This window comes from Dryas octopetala, chromosome 2 (genome assembly GCF_963921425.1).
Source record: "Dryas octopetala chromosome 2, drDryOcto1.1, whole genome shotgun sequence".
In the NCBI taxonomy this organism is placed as follows: Eukaryota; Viridiplantae; Streptophyta; class Magnoliopsida; order Rosales; family Rosaceae; genus Dryas; species Dryas octopetala.
This window is the reverse complement of record NC_141367.1, coordinates 27,743,961-27,763,004: the sequence shown is the minus strand read 5'-3', so window position 1 is coordinate 27,763,004 and position 19,044 is coordinate 27,743,961. Positions and strand designations below refer to the sequence as shown.

Here is a 19,044-nt window from a genome sequence, read left to right as displayed (position 1 = left end):
ATAGGCAAAGCTGAAGGCGGCCTCGTCGTACTCTGTTGGACGACTATGCCCGCAACAATGACTATGGAAGCATCCTAGCCTTCCTAGGTGAAAGTGAACTTTATCTCACTTTGGTTAACAAAATAGTTACAACTACGATACAAATTATGCACAAAATATTTCACTTCTTTAATAAGAAAATCACAATTTAAAGCAAAATCAAAAAGAAAAAAATTAAAATTGTAGATAGCCTTTTAATATTTTCCGGATGAAAACAACGATGCTTGCGTTCAGTTCGAACTTCCAAAGTTCCAAGTTACTGCGATGCATTATCCCAGGCTTGTGTGTTTCAAAACTCAATTCAAGTGGTCGGGTGTTAATTCTTGTACTTCCCAAAGTGGAAAAATGAAATGAGGAAAATTCTTTAACCGAAGCTAAAATTTAATAAATGAGAAAAATAAATTCTTTTATTTTTGTGACTCTGCATAGCTAGCTGCTCCAGGCTCGTGTTCCGTGGATTATATTGCGTCAATCATCAGTTAAATTTCAGATTTATTTTCTACAAATGAAAATTATGAAACAAAAAACGATTGATGGGTATTTCTCAGCGATTATTGTTCATTCGAAGTCAGAGTGTGCACAAGATATTTTCAATTTTTCATTTGCAAGCGCGATGAGGGTGTGCTACTGTTCACTATAAGCTCACTCTCTGTCCCGAGAGATGTAGCCATTTCATGTAATACCAGTCCCACGCTCCTGTTTTTTTTTTTTTCATCAAACTCTGCCACTATTCCTTTTTGTATTTATTAATTTCACAAGAAATCGCTAAGAAATCTATGGGCTATACCTGTTTACTCTAATTCCTTGAATTTTTAGGGTGCTCTGGTCGTTCTCTCAACTGGGTTGTCGTTGAATTTGAAGAAGCTGCAAGCGGCACACACGCTTACAGTGCCACATGGGATTGGGACTCACTCGCACACAGAGGGACAAAGACTTCATAGAGATTAAAGAACGAGGGAAGAGATGGAATCGGAGTTGGGTATAATAGAGCAATCATTCAACAGTCGTTACTCGCTCTGGGTCCAGGAAGCTCTGGCCGAATTACCCGATTGTTTCACCATCACCGATCCTTGTATCTCTGGCCAACCCATCGTTTTTGCAAGCAAAGGGTTCTTGAAAATGATGGGTTATTCGAAGAGCGAGGTGATTGGCAAGAATGGTAGGATATTTCAGGGTCCAGGGACTTGTAGAAGGTCGGTTATGGAAATAAGAGAGGCCATCAGGGAAGAGAGAGCAATTCAGATTAATTTGCTGAATTATCGCAAAGATGGGACACCCTTTTGGATGTTGTTTCATATGTGCCCTGTTTTCAGCAAAGAAGATGGGAGGGTGATTCATTTTGTTGGAGTTCAGGTCCCGATTTCGAGGAAGCCGAGGCGGTCTGCTGGAAGAAATGGGGTTAATTTATGCGAGGAGGGGTCTAGGATGGAAGAGAGTGTTTATGGGTCTTGTAGAAGGGAAGTGTGCTCGGATTCTTTGGTTGAATTGGGTCATCTTATGTCTCTGGACTCTGCATTGGATGATGTTGATAGTAGAGGTTTGTTTTTCAGTTCCAGTTTTGGTTGTGTAAATGTCCAATGCAATTATACTATGCTTGATTGTGTCATTATATTCACATTCACTCTGGTAGACTTGCCTCATTTGTTTGCAAGATAGTCGCATTGTTTTTTCATTCCATGTAGTATTTAACTATGATATGCTTGTTAATAGTTGATGTCTATTTTCTAGGATTGTTGATTGAGTGAAGTTATTTGTTACACATTCATTTATGGCTAGCAATCTGACGCTATCCTCTTAGGTGTCTAGCTCTGTTGGTTGCGGTTGTAGTTTCTTTTGATGTAATTTTATGTTTGATATTTTATATTGTGACCAAGTTTTGGTTTAGGTTTTGGTTGAGTTTTAATTTACTGTGCAACATACAGGATTGGATATTGAAGAGCCGTGTGAGGCAAGTGATCTAGAGAAGAGAAGAGCTGCGACGGCCATCAATAGCATATTGTCTGTGCTAACCCACTATAGCGAGTTAACGGGCAGATTGGTGTGTGGAAAGAGATGCAGCATATCTGGGGTGGGCCTTCTCAGTTCATCCTTAAATATTTCTCTTGGTAGAATCAAACAAAGCTTTGTATTGTGAGTTATTGCAAATTCTCATTTTTCTTACTTTAGCAAAGGGTTTATGCTTTGTGAAGATTGCTGATGATTATACTTTGTGTTTGCTTCGACATGATTGTGTTGCCTTGCAGAACCGATCCGCACTTACCTGACATGCCTATAGTTTACGCAAGTGATGCCTTCTTCAAATTGACAGGTAACAAGAAACTTTACATTTACCATGCTATTTGGCAGATGATTAATCCCTCTCCAAACCATTCTAGACACCACTTACTTTGGAAATGCTTTGAACATTCCAGCATATGCAGTTCCTCAGCTCAGTTGTTTACCTATATAGGTTATGCCAGACATGAAGTCTTAGGGCGCAATTGTAGATTTTTAAGTGGGGTGGAGACGGATTCTTCAACGATATATCGGGTATATTTCTTTTTTCATCATGATTTTTGGTCTTCACCATGTAATTTGGTGACTTGATAGAATGGATAGATCTGAAGTGTATCATCTCATTTCTACTTACTTTTCTCCAGATAAAGGAAAGCATTCAAAATGAAAAAGCATGCACAGTACGTATCTTGAATTACAGGTTGCTGCTTAACTACTTATTTAATATATTCCCAATGAACTGCACATTATTCATCTGATTTAACTGTATTGCTGCTTCTTCTCAGGAAGGACAAGAGTTCATTTTGGAATCTTCTTCACATATCACCTGTTCGTAATGCTTCTGGAAAGGTATTGCATATGCTATGTTTTCATTAGTCTAGTTGAATCAATGAGATGTATGGTGTCAATTGGATATACCTCTCGCTTCATTTAGAGACAGAACATGCCATTTCAGTTGGTCAACCTTCGGTCAACTTTGTTTGTTGGGATAAACAAGCAGGGGGTAGACATTTTGTTTAGAAACTTGAAGTTTTTGGATTAAGTATTTCCAATTTCTATAATAGTTTAGCTTGTTGTGGTGGTGGGATCTGGTTGACAATGTAATTTCATATCTTTAAATCCCATACTGTGAATTTCTAATGTTTGTGTGAAACTCTGTGAACAATATGCTAGTCTAGACATATTTAACTAGGAGAAAAGGGTTGGCAGAGCTGGAAATGTGCAGTTTGTGTTGCATGGTAGACATGATTTGGTACTAGATTTTTGGTTACTCTTTTATTTGTACTCTTTCTAAACTTCACTAAATTCTTTGGTTATATGCAGGTCATGAAACAATTTAGTGTATTACTATTGGCAATTGCTTAATTTGTTATATGCATTGTTCATGCTGTGCTTGGTTTATCTCATCCTAAATCAGTAAGACTAATTGAAACAAGTCAATTTTCACTAATTGCACGTAGCTTCCTCAATCTTTTTGTTTGTGATTACTCCACTTCATATGAAGATAATCATTTTAATTGCACAAGTATTTCTATTCTGTGGACTGTTTCAGTTTACTGCTGTAAAAATTTCTCCAACACATTTATCCTCAGAGTTTTGATTACTTAACCATGTTCCACAATCATGTTCAGCTCAGGCCGAATATGTTCTTGTTGTGAACTTAGAATAAGCTATTGGTCACTTTTATTTGGCTTTTTGGTCAGAATTGGCAACTAGTATGTGTGCTAGTGATAACTGAAATACATTGGTAGCTAGTATTTTCAAAGCTTTTGCAGTGTACTAATTTCTATTATTTCTTCATTGTATGAAGAGTATAATCTGTTGATATCTTGGCTGCAAATGTGGTTGTTTTGGTTGTACCTTTTCCATATACCTATAGGTCACATTGTATGAAGAGTATAATCTGTTGATATCTTGGCTGCAAATGTGGTTGTTTTGTTGTACCTTTTCCATATACCTATAGGTCACATTTAGACATACGAGTCCCCTGAATCCCTAGTGGCCCAGATTAGTACTTTACTGGCACCGCTGAGTTCACAACCATCTGAGTTCCAGTTTACTGTATCTGATGATAACTTGTGATCATTTTTTGTGTCTCGGTGTCCTCTTACTGTGTTTATGGTTCTCCAGATTGCGTACTTTGTGGGTGTTCAGATGGAAGAAGGGTGTAAGAACCAGGATGGACATGGGCTAAGCCTCGAGATGAGGCAGCTTAGCGCTGTTGGTGCTGTCAAGATTGCAGTGAGGTGTTTATCAATGGGTGCTGGCCCTTCCAAGTCTTAAGTGAGTAAACAACCTCTGTATCTTGCTGCTGGTTGCTGGTGCCTGATATCTCAAGAATGTCTACAAGTGTCCCACGCCTAGAAATGTATTCCATTGTGTCATATTTATTGTCTTATCTGGCAGTAGTTGAAAAGGCAGAAAGCAGAAAGAATTTAGTTTGTTGCTGTATCAGATTCTTGTTGCACTTACATTGTTTATATATATGAAAGGGCTATGAGTGGAAGCTAAACCACTTTCTGCTGGAAGTGGAATCTCTCCCTCCAATTCCAATCTGCTCATGATGATTAGCCTTCTTATCCCTATGAGTTATCTTTTGTGGCTCTTTTATTTTTGGTACCTCTGGTGGTTTTTTTTGGGCTGTCTTCCATATTTGGTGTATTGTACCCTTCCTAGCATACCAAAAAAAAAAAGGCAGGAAGCAATCTGGCGTTGCAACTCTGCATCATCTGTTTCAGTTGGACTTGGGACTTGCAAAATTGATGATCAAGAGTTGGGGATGAGATAACCTGTGTGATTGTTTCATTTCTTTGGATGAAATGTAACTTGGAAAAATAATTGTAATATCCAAAGAATTATACTAAAGAGACCAAACGTTTTTCCAAATTTTATTCGATGTGGCAGATGACTTCACAATATTGTAGTTGCTAAAACCAAATGAAGTTCACATATGAACAAATGAAATACTTAGATATAATCTAAAATTTTGAACACCATTTTGGCTATAAAGGATAATTAATCTAGGGTTAAGTAAGGCCCCGTTTGGGATTGTTGTGGAGGAATCAAAAGCTGTTTGGGATTGTTGTGGAGGCACTAAAAGCTGTTTGGGATTGTTGTGGAAGAACCAAAAGCTGCTGTGGATGACAATTCTCAATCACCCACAACAGTTTTGGTGTTTGATAAAAAAATGAAAAACTGCTTTGTCCCACAATTCTCAACTCCCCACAGTAAAAATAGAAAGCAAGTTTGCAGATGTTTTTGAAAGCTGCAGTGAATCACAGCAACAATGAAAATTTTATTTTACTCATAATACCCTTATTTTAGTAATTATAAATAGTCACAGCAGTTTTACATTACAATTTACTAAACACTTTTATACTACTTTTTGTACTTACAACACTTTTGAAAATATAATTTACCAAACACTTAACTGTTTTACTTCACACCCGTTTTATCCTAAACTAAGCCTAAGAACAGTAGGGTGAGTTTTTCGAATTCCAAAAGATTTATGATTGTCAATGGAATTTTTACTCGAAAGCTGGTGTGGAGATATGGTATGATTGGTATCTGTAAGCATCAAAACCCAATATTAGGCAATCAATAATCTTCTCCAGCTGGACACACGCATAAATAGGTAATGCGCACCAAAAATCACCTTAAAGGATTTTTCTTTTCTGGGTAATAAGCTTAACCATTAAGACAATTAATTAATCATATTGTTCTGAATTAGGTGATGGTCAGACAATCCTATCTACTTTTGCCGATATATCTTCTCTTCTATTATTCTTATTTGGTAATATAAATTTATGATTCGAATGGTTTATTTTTTATATTATTATATAAAAAAATTTGTAAAAATTAACTAAATTAGACATCATTTGCTTATGTATTTATGATCAGATAAACATATAATTTTGATAACAGTTTGATGTACCATTTATATATTTGATAACAATTACACAACTAAATGATTTTTGATTTAATTAATTTTTTATAGAGATAATATTTAAATAATGATCTAAAAAATGAACGGTTCAAATTATAAAAATACACTACAAAATGAGAATAAAAAAAAATATTGGTAGAGAAAGTAGATTAGAGAAAGTGGATACCATTCCCTTTTAACTTATATGAGACTATTTAAAATTTTTTGAAGTTGTATATATATAATCAATAATGCTACACTTACCACATTTTTATACCACAATTTTATACCATCTTACATGGCATTCATACATTGGACACTAAAAATTAAAAATAAAACCTAAAAAAGAAAAATGAAATACTCTTCTAGTAAAATAATAACACATCATGTGGGATACAAATGTGGGAGAAAAAATATGGGACAACTAGCATTATTGATATACAATATGGATAAGAGTTTCAATTACAATACTGAAATTCGTAACCTTGTTAATAGCCAAATATGTAAAAAGGAAAAATGGAAATATAAATGAAAACAGGATAAATTTCAAAGACATTTTTAATATAAACAAAAGTAAAATATTAATAAAATTTCAAACAGATGAAATGAATTAAATTAGAAAGGGGGGCAGGTGCCCCTAGGCCCGAGCTAGCTCTATAATTCTATAGATGTTATGTGGCTCTGTCGTTGATGACTCATACCACTTACTGAAAATTAAAGACACCATCAAGAAAAAGAAAATCAAAGACCCTCATATTAGCAGTACTGTGCTGATCACAAATTAGTATACTTATAATAATAAACTCAATAATGCATGTTTTCTTGAGAAAATACTCAATAATGTATTGGTTTGATTCCCTCTCCTCCTCCTGAGGTCTGATCTTTTCTTTCTGCTTATGCTATTGGTACTTCTTGTGTTAGATAGAGCTGTAGTTGTTTATATATATATATATATATATATTTTTGGGCTTAGCCCCACTTGTATAAAAAAAAAAAAAAAAGCTTAATTATCGATTTACCACAAAAAACTGTAACTCATTCCCACTTTACCACCCAAAACTGTAACTCATTCTCACTTTACAACCTGAAAGTTTTTTTGTCCCAGATTACCACATGTAACTTACACCCGTGTCTCATTTTACCTTGTTCCGTCAACAATTCCATTAATGCTGACGTGGCGCCCTGGATGTGCGCCACGTGTCACATATTTTTCGATTTTTTTGATTTTTTTGATTTTTCTATTTTTCTATTTTTATAAACTTTGAAAATTAATTAAAAATAGCTCCGAGCTTAGAAAAATACACGGAAAATTCTTACTGACTTGTCTTGACTAGTACTAATTTACTATGGGGTCAAAATGCCAATTTTCCCTCTAAAAATTTCCAAAAAATTTAGAAAGTCTAAATTTATTTCTAGAAAATTAAAATACTCTAGACTCTTTGGAAATTCATAGAATAATCTCCCGAACTCCAAAAAATATGAGGTCTGCACCGTTAGTCTTCTAAAAACTAACAATACATTTCTCGTGAACACTTGCTACCCAAAAGACCTATCGGTCTTAGAGGAAAATAAAATTCCCTATTTCTAGAAAAATTCTAGAATTTCTGTAAAGTCTCAAAATAATTCTCTAAAACAGGCTTTTGGTAATTTTTCAAAATATTTTTGAGAATTTGTCCAAGAGTTTACGAAAATTCTAGAATTTATTTAATAGAGGAAAATTAATTTTAATTTTTTAGAAATAAATTTGGACTTTCTAATTTTGTTGGAAATTTTTAGAGGGCAAATTAGTAATTTAACCTTATAGTAAATTAGTGCTAGTCAAGACGAGTCCGTAGAAATTTTTCGTGTATTTTTCTGAGTTCGGAGCTATTTTTAATTAATTTTCAAAGTTTATAAAAAAAAATGCGAAAAATAAAAAAAGATGTGACACATGGCGCACATCTAGCGCGCCACGTCAGCATTAACGGTCAGATCGTCAGCATTAAAGGAATTGTTGACGGAACAAGGTAAAATGAGACATGAATGTAAGTTATAAGTGGTAATTTGGGATAAAAAAACTTTCAGGTGGTAAAGTAGAAATGAGTTACAGTTTTGGGTGGTAAATCGATAATTAAAAAACTCAATTATGTATTATGTTTGTGTGAGAAAAATGAAGCACACAAAAGAGTGAGAAAGATACAGTGGATATCTAATCTGTACAGCTGAGAATGAAGAAGTTGAAGATGCAATATCCAGATCAGCACTAATTCACCACTATATGTATATGGCAATTTCTAAGTCGGCTCCAGGCCCGGCCCGGCCCGGTTTGAGCTGGCACCTGTAGGCTTTGAAGGGTTTATGGGTTTTTTCCATTTTTGTACATAATACCATGTATTAAGATAAACAGACCATTAACCAAAAAAAAAAACAGACCAGCTAAGACCTAGAGCACACCAAGCTTATATAGCTAAGAGCCTAAGACCTAGAGCACACTCAGAGACACACCCTTATGAGTCTTCACTTGGATATCTTTTCTTCAATTTTCCCGCTATTAATATATAGAAAATTAACCAAGAACCTCCATTGTCGTCTCGTCGTCGACCATGGCCTTGATCAAGAACTCTTCTTTATTGTCCTCCTCCACTTTCTTCTACGCGATCACGCTCTTCTCTCTCTTCATGGCTTCTTATTCTTCTTTCTTGAACGACACGGCGTCGTTCAAGCTCTCCACGGCCACGGGGGGCCAGTGGGTCCTCCTCCACCCGAGCATCGGCGTCTCTGCCATGCACATGCAGCTCCTCAACAACGACAAGGTCGTCCTCTTCGACCGTACGGACATGGGTCCCTCCAACCTCTCCCTCCCCCGCGGCGCCACGTGTCGCAACTACGCCGCCGGCCCCCGCAACAAGACCATCACCGACTGCACCTCCCACTCCCTCCTCTACGACGTCGCTTCCAACACCTTCCGCCCCCTCGTCGTCAAATCCGACACGTGGTGCTCCTCCGGCTCGGTGGACCCCAATGGCACCCTAATCCAGACCGGAGGCTACGGCCCGGGCATCCGAAAAATCCGCAAGTTCGCCACATGCGACGACGGCACGTGCGACTGGGCCGAGATGCCGTTCAACCTCTCGGACCGCCGTTGGTACTCCACGAACCAAATCTTGCCCGACGGACGCGTCATTGTCGTTGGGGGTCGACGGTCTTTCAGCTACGAGTTCTATCCCAAGCAAAACGACATGTCGTCCAGGAGCCTTTACATGCGCTTCTTGTGGGAGACGACGGATCCTTACGAAGAGAACAATCTTTATCCGTTCTTGCATCTTTTACCGGACGGCAACCTCTTCGTCTTCGCCAACAACCGCGCAATCTTGTTCGACTACAATCAGAACCGGATCGTCAAGGAGTTTCCGGGTCTACCCGACGGAGGAATCAAGCGGAACTACCCGAGTACCGGGTCGTCGGTGCTCCTTCCGCTGAAAATGAACGGGGTCACGGACGAGTTGGGTCTCCCCGAAGCGGAGGTGCTGGTCTGCGGCGGGTCGCCGCCCGGCGCGTACAACATGTCGAATTTGAAGAGAGGGTTTGTCGGAGCCTCCAACAGCTGCGGTAGAATCAAAGTGACTGACCCGGATCCGAAATGGGTCATGGAATGGATGCCCATCCCACGTGTCATGGGCGACATGCTACTCCTACCGACGGGTGACGTCATCATCGTCAACGGGGCGTCCAACGGCACGGCGGGTTGGGAGGATGCTATTAATCCGGTTTTGAACCCGGTTCTGTACAAAACCTACGAGTCCGACCCGGAACGCAGGTTCGAGGTGCTGAACCCGTCGAGCACGCCCCGAATGTACCACTCGTCCGCTATACTGTTGGCGGATGGGCGCATATTAGTGGGCGGGAGCAACCCGCACCAGGTGTACGACTTCACAGCGAAGCGTTTCCCAACCGACCTCAGCTTGGAGGCTTACTACCCGCCGTACCTGGGCCCACCCACCGCTTCTCTGCGTCCTTCAATCCTGGCCATCGAATCCAGGGAAAAGATCGTTTTTTACGGTCAGATGTTTTCCGTCACGTTTGTGCTGCCCATGTACCGCCCTGACCCCGGGATCACAGTCGCGCTCGTAACGCCGTCGTTTAGTACCCACTCCTTCGCCATGAATCAGAGGATGGTGGCTTTGGACGTTACTAGACTGGAGCACTTGTCTACTTTCGCTTACAAGATCACTGCATATGGCCCACCCAAGGACACCGTGGCACCACCTGGGTACTACATGCTTTTTCTTGTCCACGCTGGCATTCCCAGCCAGGCTGTTTGGGTGAAGGTGCAGCAGTGAATGTCTCGCTTCATTGCAGCATTGGATTAGTTTGGTGGAGTGTAGGAATTCTTTCAAGATTTTTTTGTTTAGACAAGTTTATTCAAAATTTTCAGAATTGTAATAATTTCAATGAAAATGGAATGATTTGATTCTATAAGAAATGGAATGATTTGATTGAGAGAATTTTATTGTGTGACCCAATTCTAACAATTTTGTTTTTCGCTTTCAGTTTTTTTTTTTTAATAATTGTATCCTAAATAGTTCATGTCACAACCAAGGGTTTAAATTTCGAAAATTTTGGCGAAATTTCGCCGAAATTTTCGATTTGAGGAGGGATCGAAATCGAAACGGAATTTTGTTAAATTTTCGGGATAATTTCGACGAAATTTTCAAAATTTCGCCGAAATACTCGAAATTTCGTCGAAGTTTTCGCTGGGCAGCGGCAGGGGGAGATCGGGGGAGAAAGTGGAGGGGCGGCGGCAGGGGGTGGCTGGGGGGCGCGGCAGGGCGAGCGGCAGGGGGGAGAAAGTGGTGAGGGTGAGGTGGCTTGGTGATGGATTGGGAGAGAGAGAGAGAGAGAGAGAGAGAGAGAGAGAGAGAGAGAGAGAGAGAGAGAGAGAGGATGACGAAGAGTCTGGAAGAGATAAGAAAAAAAACTGGAGATGTCACGGGGGAAAGGAAAAGGAAGGAAAAAAGAGAAGGAAAAAAAAAGGAAAAGAAAAAAGGAGAAAAAAAAGAAGGAAAAAAAAGAAAAAAAAAAAGAAAAAAAAAAGAAAAAAAAGGGAAAGAAATAATAAAAAAGAGAAAAAAAATTAAAAGGTTTAGGGTTGATTGGAGTTTGAGGCATTTGGGCAATTGTAAAGAAAAAAAATGGTTTTGAATTTTTTTTGACCATTTTGAAGTTTCGTTTAGTTATTTTTAAACCCTAAATCAATAAACTTTAATATATTTTTATATAAAAAATAATTAAAAATACCATAAAGGGCCTAAATCCTAATATCATATACCATATCCTAAACAATATAGAGTATATATTATAAAATATATAGGGTTTAATGTATAAATTATAGAGTATAAATAATATACTAATTTCATTTATTCATTATACTAATTTTATTTAACAGTATTTGTCTCCAACGCACATTATATTCATCTTATATCACATGAAGCCTACTATATATATAATTAGTTTCTTCAATGTATTTTATCAATTTAGTAGATAATATGTTAAATAAACATATGGTAAAGTTTCATTCAAAATTTCCGTATTTTGATAGTAATTTCCATCGTTTCCATCTAATTTTTGTCAAAATTTAAAAATTTTTCGAAATTTTCGTCGAAATTTCCATTGAAATTTCCATCAAAATTTCCTCGAAACCCGAAATTTTATTCCTTGGTCACAACCCTTTTTGTGTGAGGAGCATATATAGGTTGCTTGCAAAAATATGCGAGTCATCTGCAAATGACACATACCTTAAGATAACACTATCATGATCAATTGGCAATATCTAACAACATGAGAAAACCCATGATTACAAAACAAGTAGTGTGCATAGATCCCATTCTTGTGCAGGTTCTGGTTCAATTCAATGACCCAATTTTTGATTTTGGTCTTCCTTGCATTTGGCCCATATCTACAGCCCTATTAGGATTTTGTGTGGCAAAGTTGCTAATGCCATTACTCTCCTTTTACGCATTTGCTCTTGTTGTTGACCTGTATTTGTATCGGCTGGCCCAGAAAAGGTAGTGCAAGAAATTTAACCCACTGAGCACACACATGAGCCAGTAGAATCGATCTAGATGATAATGGTTCAAGTTGCTTCCGGAGAGCCATGGTTTGTGCTTTGAAAACTTGCCTGAAACATCATTCACTACAGAAACAATCACTGAGCTAAGGTAATACCCCAAGGCCAGAGAGGCCCAGGTGAGAGATGTGGCCAAAGACCTCATGCTTGTTGGCGCTTCTGTGAAGAAAAATTCAAGCAGTCCAGCCAAAGTGAAGAGGTCCGCGGACCCAAGGAACAAGAACTGAAGCGCAATCCAAAAGAATGTGATGGGTAATGGGTTGGTTGAGTCGAGTAGTCCCGAGTTGGAAGCCACTCGCTTTCTTTTAATCTCAACCAGAGCTGCTATGGCCATTGCAACAATGGAAAGGGCTAAGCCGATTCCGATTCTTTGCAAGTGGGAGATGCCCATTTCTGATTTCGTTGCTTTTCGGGCAAATGGGATGATGAATTGGTCATACACTGGTGCTAGGATCATGATGAAGACCACAGGGAATATGGGGAGGGAAGCTGGTGGGACTTTCAAAGAGCCGAGCTTGGTGTCCATGGTTGCTGCTTGTTGGACTGAGAATGTTGAGAGCTGAGCCAGGCAACAATTGAGCATGATGGTGCAAGCGAATATGGGGAGGATTTTGAGCACAATTTTGACTTGTTCTACTTGCTCCACACTGCATTCTAGTGCCTCATGGACTGGCTTGTTTGCCACTGCTCTGTTGAGGAATTTGAGGCTTTGTGTTGGGGTAATGCTTTCAGTGGACTCCTTTTCTTCCTTGGCGTTTCCTTCTTCTACTGCCTTGATTGGAATTGGGTTTGGAGAAGAAGGGCTTGCGGACATGCTTGCAATGGCATTGCTTGGAGTTTTGGTTATGCATCTGTTAAGTGTGGCAGCAATCAAAACCTGCACATGAATAACAACACAAAATTAGTCTACTTAGAAAAGGCTAACATTAAAGCATGTTGACTCTGTGGTTGAATTTAATCAAATTGCTGAAAATCAGCCAGAGTAACAGTTTATTTCTGTATTGTTTTGGGTAATCGAAATGATTTCTAATCAAAGTTATCATATTCAGGGTTTGGAAATGATTTCTAATTTAAGTGCTTATGATTGAGAAGCATGAGGGACACCCTCTTGCTAAGTTGTGGCACAAAGTGACACCAGAATCCTAGAGGGGTCAAATTGAAGAGGAAATCTGCCATGTACATTACAAAGCTAAACATATAATCTAATTTGGCTTACCTTGAAAATGGTTGTTAGTGGACTTCCACAAGGCACCTTGTTCCTGTAAAGACTGGAGCCAGCAAGAAAGACTGGGATCGATAACAAAATGCTAATGGTTGAGATTCCAAAACCCCATTCCCAGCCTTTGTTGTCCTCAATCCACACCACTAGTGTCACTGCAATTAGGCCACCACAAGAGAGACAGAACACAAAGTAGTTGAAGAAGGTTGACCTCTGCTTCCTTCCTTGTGGGGTGCTCTCATCAAATTGCTCAGCCCCATGTGCTGGTAAAGAGCCCTTTATCCCTCCAACACCCAGTGCCACCAGATATAGGCCAATGAACAATAGTGCAGCTTTTCCACCATCAACTTCTTGGCATGGATTGTTGAGGCTGTCTGGAGTGCATGGTGGTGGCTTCAGAGAAGCTAAGCGAGCTTGCACAGTGAGTAGGATTAAACCCTGTGCCAATGTTTGATATTGAATTGGTTAACAAGGCATGTAAAAATTAAGCAGTTACCATAAGCTTACAGATTACATGGGGAAACAAAACTTGTACAGCTCAAAGACTATAATTATGTGCATAGTCAAATCATAGTATACTTTTCTTAAAAAAATAATAATAATAATAATCAGTGTACTTCAAAATTGGGCTGACTCAACCTCTTTCAATAGCCTCAAAAATTGGTTCAGTCCTGTCTAATCCTTCAAAGCAATCCACCCTACATAAAGGCAATGGGCCAAGGTACTACTGGCCCATTGCACCAACACACATTGCATCTGTTGGGCCTTTGTCTCATATCCTGCCCCAATCTAATGAAGGATAGGGTGGGCCAAACATTATGGGCTCTGTATATACTATGCATTTCTATATTTTATTTTTTCTCCTATTTTCATTTTTAGGGATGAAGAAATTTAAAAATTACATTGTACAGATGAGATAATCCAATAAGCAAACGAGGGAAAAGGTCAAAAGTGGGTCCCAAGCCACGTTTTGCTTCCCCACTTCAATTTTTGGACAGTTTCGCATATACAATGACTTGTTGCAATGAAATGTCACTACCCATGCAGTCAAGTTTTTGGGGTGTCCTATATCATGGTTGATGGCTCTAATTTGATGTACTTTCATCAAGCTCTACGTATGCCTCTAACCCTCTATCAAAACGGCAACCACACACGTGGTCCATGAACATATATGGATCGAAGAAATCCATTGTCGTATGTGTACGTAACATGGCTCTTCAACAGTTTTAGATAAAGCCAAAATTGGGAAAATTAATGTAGATGATATGGATTTTTCAGCTACTGTAGTCTGTATAGTAATTGATCATAATAGACCAATATTACCATATCCTAGACAATGACTGTACGGCTTCTGATACAATCGTCTCCCAAAACTTGGCTTGAGAGGGAGGGCATACGTGGCAGAAATTGGGCCAGGTGGGATGATAGTTTTGACATCTTATCGTGCACACCAGCATAAGGAGTCTAGCAGAGACAAGGTTGTGAAGGGAGAGGACAAAGATAGATGTGTATTGAATTTGCATGCATTGCTGTCAAACTGAAATTGAGTAATCGAAATTTCTCATTGACCTGGCATGGAAATTAGCATGAGACAAAAACCATGACCACATGGTTCCTGAGCATCCCCACTACTCTAATTGGCTAATGGCTACGTTGCATGAATAGTACGTAGTATGTGTGAAACATGTTCTTTTGGCATAATTATATGTTTTCAACATAAGGTTGTCATTTGGGGTTAAAACTAAAGGAACAAAATCATATTGGATTCATATGCTCTGCTAATTTTTGGGTGTTATTTTGTGTTTTATATAAAACTACGACGGACTTCTATATTATTATCAAAATCATATAACTAATATCAAATTTTCCAATTCCCTATTTTGATTTTATATGAGTCTTCTATTCGAAATCAGAGTGTGGTTTAATTAGACATATGCCTCAATTCCAAACCAAGTGTGTGCATTGATTATAATAAGCAAGTTTTGATTTTATATCACAATATATTTTCAAATTCCATGAGAGACTGAGAGGGTTTTATGGCATTTGTTTCCAACCCAGCTTGCAACAGACTCTGCTTTCTGACTGAAACAGTGAAACATGATCCTATTGCAAGCCACGTGTAGTTTGGATTCCCTTGAGAAAATCAAGGCTACATATTATTCTATATATGAAATATTTAAAAAAAATTTAGAAAGAAATAATTATGCAGAGATGGGAAAAGAAAGAAATGAAGAAAGGCAGTGTAGTTTGCAACTTGCAACTTGCAAGCAGAGAGAAGTAAACAAACAAGATATTTAGAGAGAGAGAGGGACCGGAAATTGTAATTACCAGAAATTCAATGACTGTACTTATCAGGTAGATGTGATAAGTTGTGAAAAAGGCATCGGATAAGAAACCTCCAAGAAGGGCCAGAAGAAAGGCCGTGCCCATGAAATCTGTGACATTGTTGGCCGCTTTGGATGGAGATAAATGCATGTACTCCGATAAGTATATCACCAAATTGCTAGCATTTGCCAGATATGCCAAATTCTCCAATATCTCCACCACTACATCACAAATTAATTACCAAAAACAATTTAGAAACAAATTATTTCAAAAACCCAAATTTCATTTTTTCCATTTTTTGCTTCTTTGTGAGAGATAATATGGTACTGACCCAATACAAAGGAGGCGGCAACCATGCCACCATGGCGGCCTCTGAGTGCAGGTCTGTTCCTCCAGTCCACATAGCCTTCCCATGATCTGGTGGTGCTCAGCTGCTGTTCTTGTTCCTGCAGAAAAAAACTCATGGGGTTAATTTAGAGTTGGGTGTTTCAAGAAAGGAAAGTAGAAACCATCATGAAAGGATCAAAAGTGTGAGGGAGAGGAAATTAAGAAAAGGAGAAAAAGAGAGGAAGAGGAACCCACCATTTTCTTCTCTATCTCCACCCCTTTTTTTCCCACTTGGGGTTAATTAAATTGGATCCCTGCAGATGATGCCAGAGGACTACTTTGATTAGAAATAAAGAGTGATGACTGGTGGGGGATTTAAAGAGTGGGGGAGGAGGAAGCTAGGCGTCCAACTTGGAGGAGGGAATGGTCTAGATAGACCCTTTGGAAATTGACTTTGATGAGTTTGATCCTCCCCTTATATTAAAATCTCACCCCTCATGCTACTACTGGGAATAAATTAATTACTTTCTATCTAATTCTAAATGTGACACCCTCAAAATATTTTCTTTCTAAAAGAGCCCAATTTGCATCCAATTATATATGGCAAGAGAAAAAAAAGGGTAGGTTCTTGCTTTGGAATTGCTTGGTGGGTTATATCAAAATTCGAACTTGTGTGTATTTTTTTCTGATCAGAGAATTAAAGAGATAGAGATAGTTCTTGGCCAAAAAAAAAAAAAAAGAGAATTAAAGAGATAGAGAGCATCAAATCATGCAGTCCACCAGAAAAGAAAAGAAATGAGAAACAAAATAAAAAAATATATATATATAGGGTGCTTTTGTCATGTTTGACCGCCAAAAAACTAAATATTAAATCTAAAGGTACTGATGCCTCACCTTCCTAATTATGGTATGCAAGGCCTTCACAGAATGGGGATGTTAAAAGTTAAAAGGAACCCATATATATAATAATATATATTTATATTTTTTTAAGTTAATTTTGTTGTTCCTCTCTCCACTGTTTACTAGTTAGCTCTTCCCACAATAAAGAATTTATTCTTTCATGTTGAACACAAGCATATCAGTCAAATTTCTTTGAATTGCATGTAGATCCCTGCTGATCATAGAAATCCAAGTTGCAAGATTGAGTGGAGCTTACAATATTGGACATCATACATGCCTTGAAAATTGGTTATGGAGGAGTGAAAGTTAGTCAAATCTTGGCTTTTTAAGGACATACCAGATACCCCACCAGCATCCCCACTCATGAGTCACCCCTTGCTAGTGGTACGACCGCGGATTTATTTGTCTCAAAGCTAACTACTTTTTGTTTTCTTCTAAAATCTAAGAACATGCAATTCACACTCTCATGGTGTTAGTGTAAATGTGTAACAGCATGTATATTCAATCCAAAATGGTTAGAAATGTATATATTATCAAGTTCGGTGCAAAGTTAAATTTATTTTTACCTTTTTACATATATTTGTTGAATTTGACTTATAAATCACTCGAATGAAATCAATATGACAATAAATGAAAATGTTCAGATTATATCAATAATATAAAATTTTATATAAATTATCAACAAATAGCCTTCTCTTTAGAGTATGAAATTGGAATGTATTAGTTTATATAACACGGTAAGTGTGGCACCTCCTTATTGGACCCAATTCATGGCCTAGATGGGTTCATGGAATTGAACATCGGAATCGATCGATCATGAACAAGTACCAAATATATATATACTATATTATCCACATGCCCACATTCACAAAGCTAGATATGCATTCAATCATCAGTTTTGTGTAAACAAATGATTTCTTTTTGTGCAGATATACATATGAAACGAGGACCAACACACAGTGTGGTTTGGCACTTTGACTAACTCGATCATCTGCGAGATAGGTGTGAGAGTCTGTGACCCAACCACGACACTCCCACTGTTTAGTGTTCCGTGGACCAGGCAACTCTGCTTGGATTTACAAGTAACACGTGTAGATAAAAGAGGATAGAATAATACTAGAAAATTAAAAATTTTAAATAATGTGATAGTAATATAGTATATCACATATAAGTGTATATGCATAAATTTTTTAATTATTGTAAATAAGAGAAAATTATAGATTTAGTCTACTTTTTTTTAGTTAGTTCAATTTTTGTCCACAATTTTTTTTAAGTTCTGTTTTGGTTTACTAATTGTTCAATAAAAGTCTAAATTTGTTTTCTTAATTTTGGTCCACATTTTACCCTATCAAATCTCACATAAATTCAGCAAACATATATATACTTGTTTTAAAGCTATGCATTTTCTCTTTACAGTATAAAGATCATTCAAATTAGAGTTTTAAAACTCAAGATAATTAACCTCAAAGTAGGATACCCGAAACAACCAATTTTTCTCATAAAATTTTCAAATTTTCAAATATTCAAACTTCACTCAATTTCAATTCTCTTTGATTCTAATACTTCAAATTGATTTCTATAACTAAAAAATGATGAAATATAACTTATACTTCAATTATAATTGAAAAAATAAAATTTAAAAAAGATCGTGGACCAAAATTGAACTAGATATAAAATAAGTTGACAAAATCTGAAATTTTCTCTTGTAAATAATTAAATACTAAAGTAAACTCAAGTTTAAATTTATCATTTATTGTTGTTTTATTTGAGATCCAAATTTGTATAATTCTTAGCATTACTAAAGGTGAAAACATTATTGGCCATTCAGAAAATAACATATAAAATCTGATTATGAAAGTCGTACATCTAAGATATATATGCACACTTGTATGACATTCATAGAAATCTAACAGTAGACAAATTTATATATATCAAAATGGTAATAATTAAAAATGTATTTGTATGATAAATGATGAATTTTTCGACCAAAAAAAAAAAATGATGATTTGATGTGAACCAATTCTCTGTCATATATATCAATATGAAATAATAATGGAAAGAATATATATAGCTTTAGCTAGTGGTGTTATATGTGTAGCTAAAGATAGCTAGGTTTGTTGGCAAAAAAAAAAGGATAGCTAGGTTTCGGTTAGGTAAATTATAATTTTTCACTGAAAGAGACAAACAAGTGATTAGCAGAAACAACAC

General features: G+C 37.4%; 3 protein-coding genes across 5 annotated transcripts; 2 read left to right on the top strand and 1 right to left on the bottom strand.

Moving 5' to 3' along the window:
* Positions 1–301: 301 nt before the first annotated feature.
* On the top strand, positions 302–4,611 carry PLPB (PAS/LOV protein B). 3 transcript variants are annotated; one of them, XM_086234206.1, is made up of 8 exons: positions 306–715; positions 856–1,576; positions 1,962–2,169; positions 2,283–2,347; positions 2,489–2,568; positions 2,679–2,734; positions 2,820–2,883; positions 4,165–4,611. In XM_086234206.1, exons 2-8 carry the CDS (start codon positions 1,003–1,005, stop codon positions 4,315–4,317), a joined length of 1,200 nt encoding a protein of 399 aa, XP_086090332.1. In that variant the 5' UTR covers positions 306–715; positions 856–1,002; the 3' UTR covers positions 4,318–4,611. The 3 variants fall into 3 exon arrangements, with proteins under 3 accessions (XP_086090333.1, XP_086090332.1, XP_086090331.1); XM_086234207.1 differs by having other exon boundaries at positions 302–1,576; positions 2,679–2,714; positions 4,165–4,303; XM_086234205.1 differs by having other exon boundaries at positions 306–1,576.
* A 3,930-nt stretch (positions 4,612–8,541) lies between these two features.
* LOC147295075 (glyoxal oxidase-related protein) lies at positions 8,542–10,278 on the top strand. The gene has a single exon (XM_086231236.1). It carries the CDS (start codon positions 8,542–8,544, stop codon positions 10,276–10,278), a length of 1,737 nt encoding a protein of 578 aa, XP_086087362.1.
* A 1,434-nt stretch (positions 10,279–11,712) lies between these two features.
* LOC147295074 (Major facilitator superfamily protein) lies at positions 11,713–16,349 on the bottom strand. Its single transcript, XM_086234204.1, has 5 exons — positions 16,192–16,349; positions 15,941–16,055; positions 15,613–15,830; positions 13,282–13,722; positions 11,713–12,942 (listed from the first exon to the last, which is right to left on the bottom strand). Exons 1-5 carry the CDS (start codon positions 16,192–16,194, stop codon positions 11,950–11,952), a joined length of 1,770 nt encoding a protein of 589 aa, XP_086090330.1. The 5' UTR covers positions 16,195–16,349; the 3' UTR covers positions 11,713–11,949.
* Positions 16,350–19,044: the final 2,695 nt, after the last annotated feature.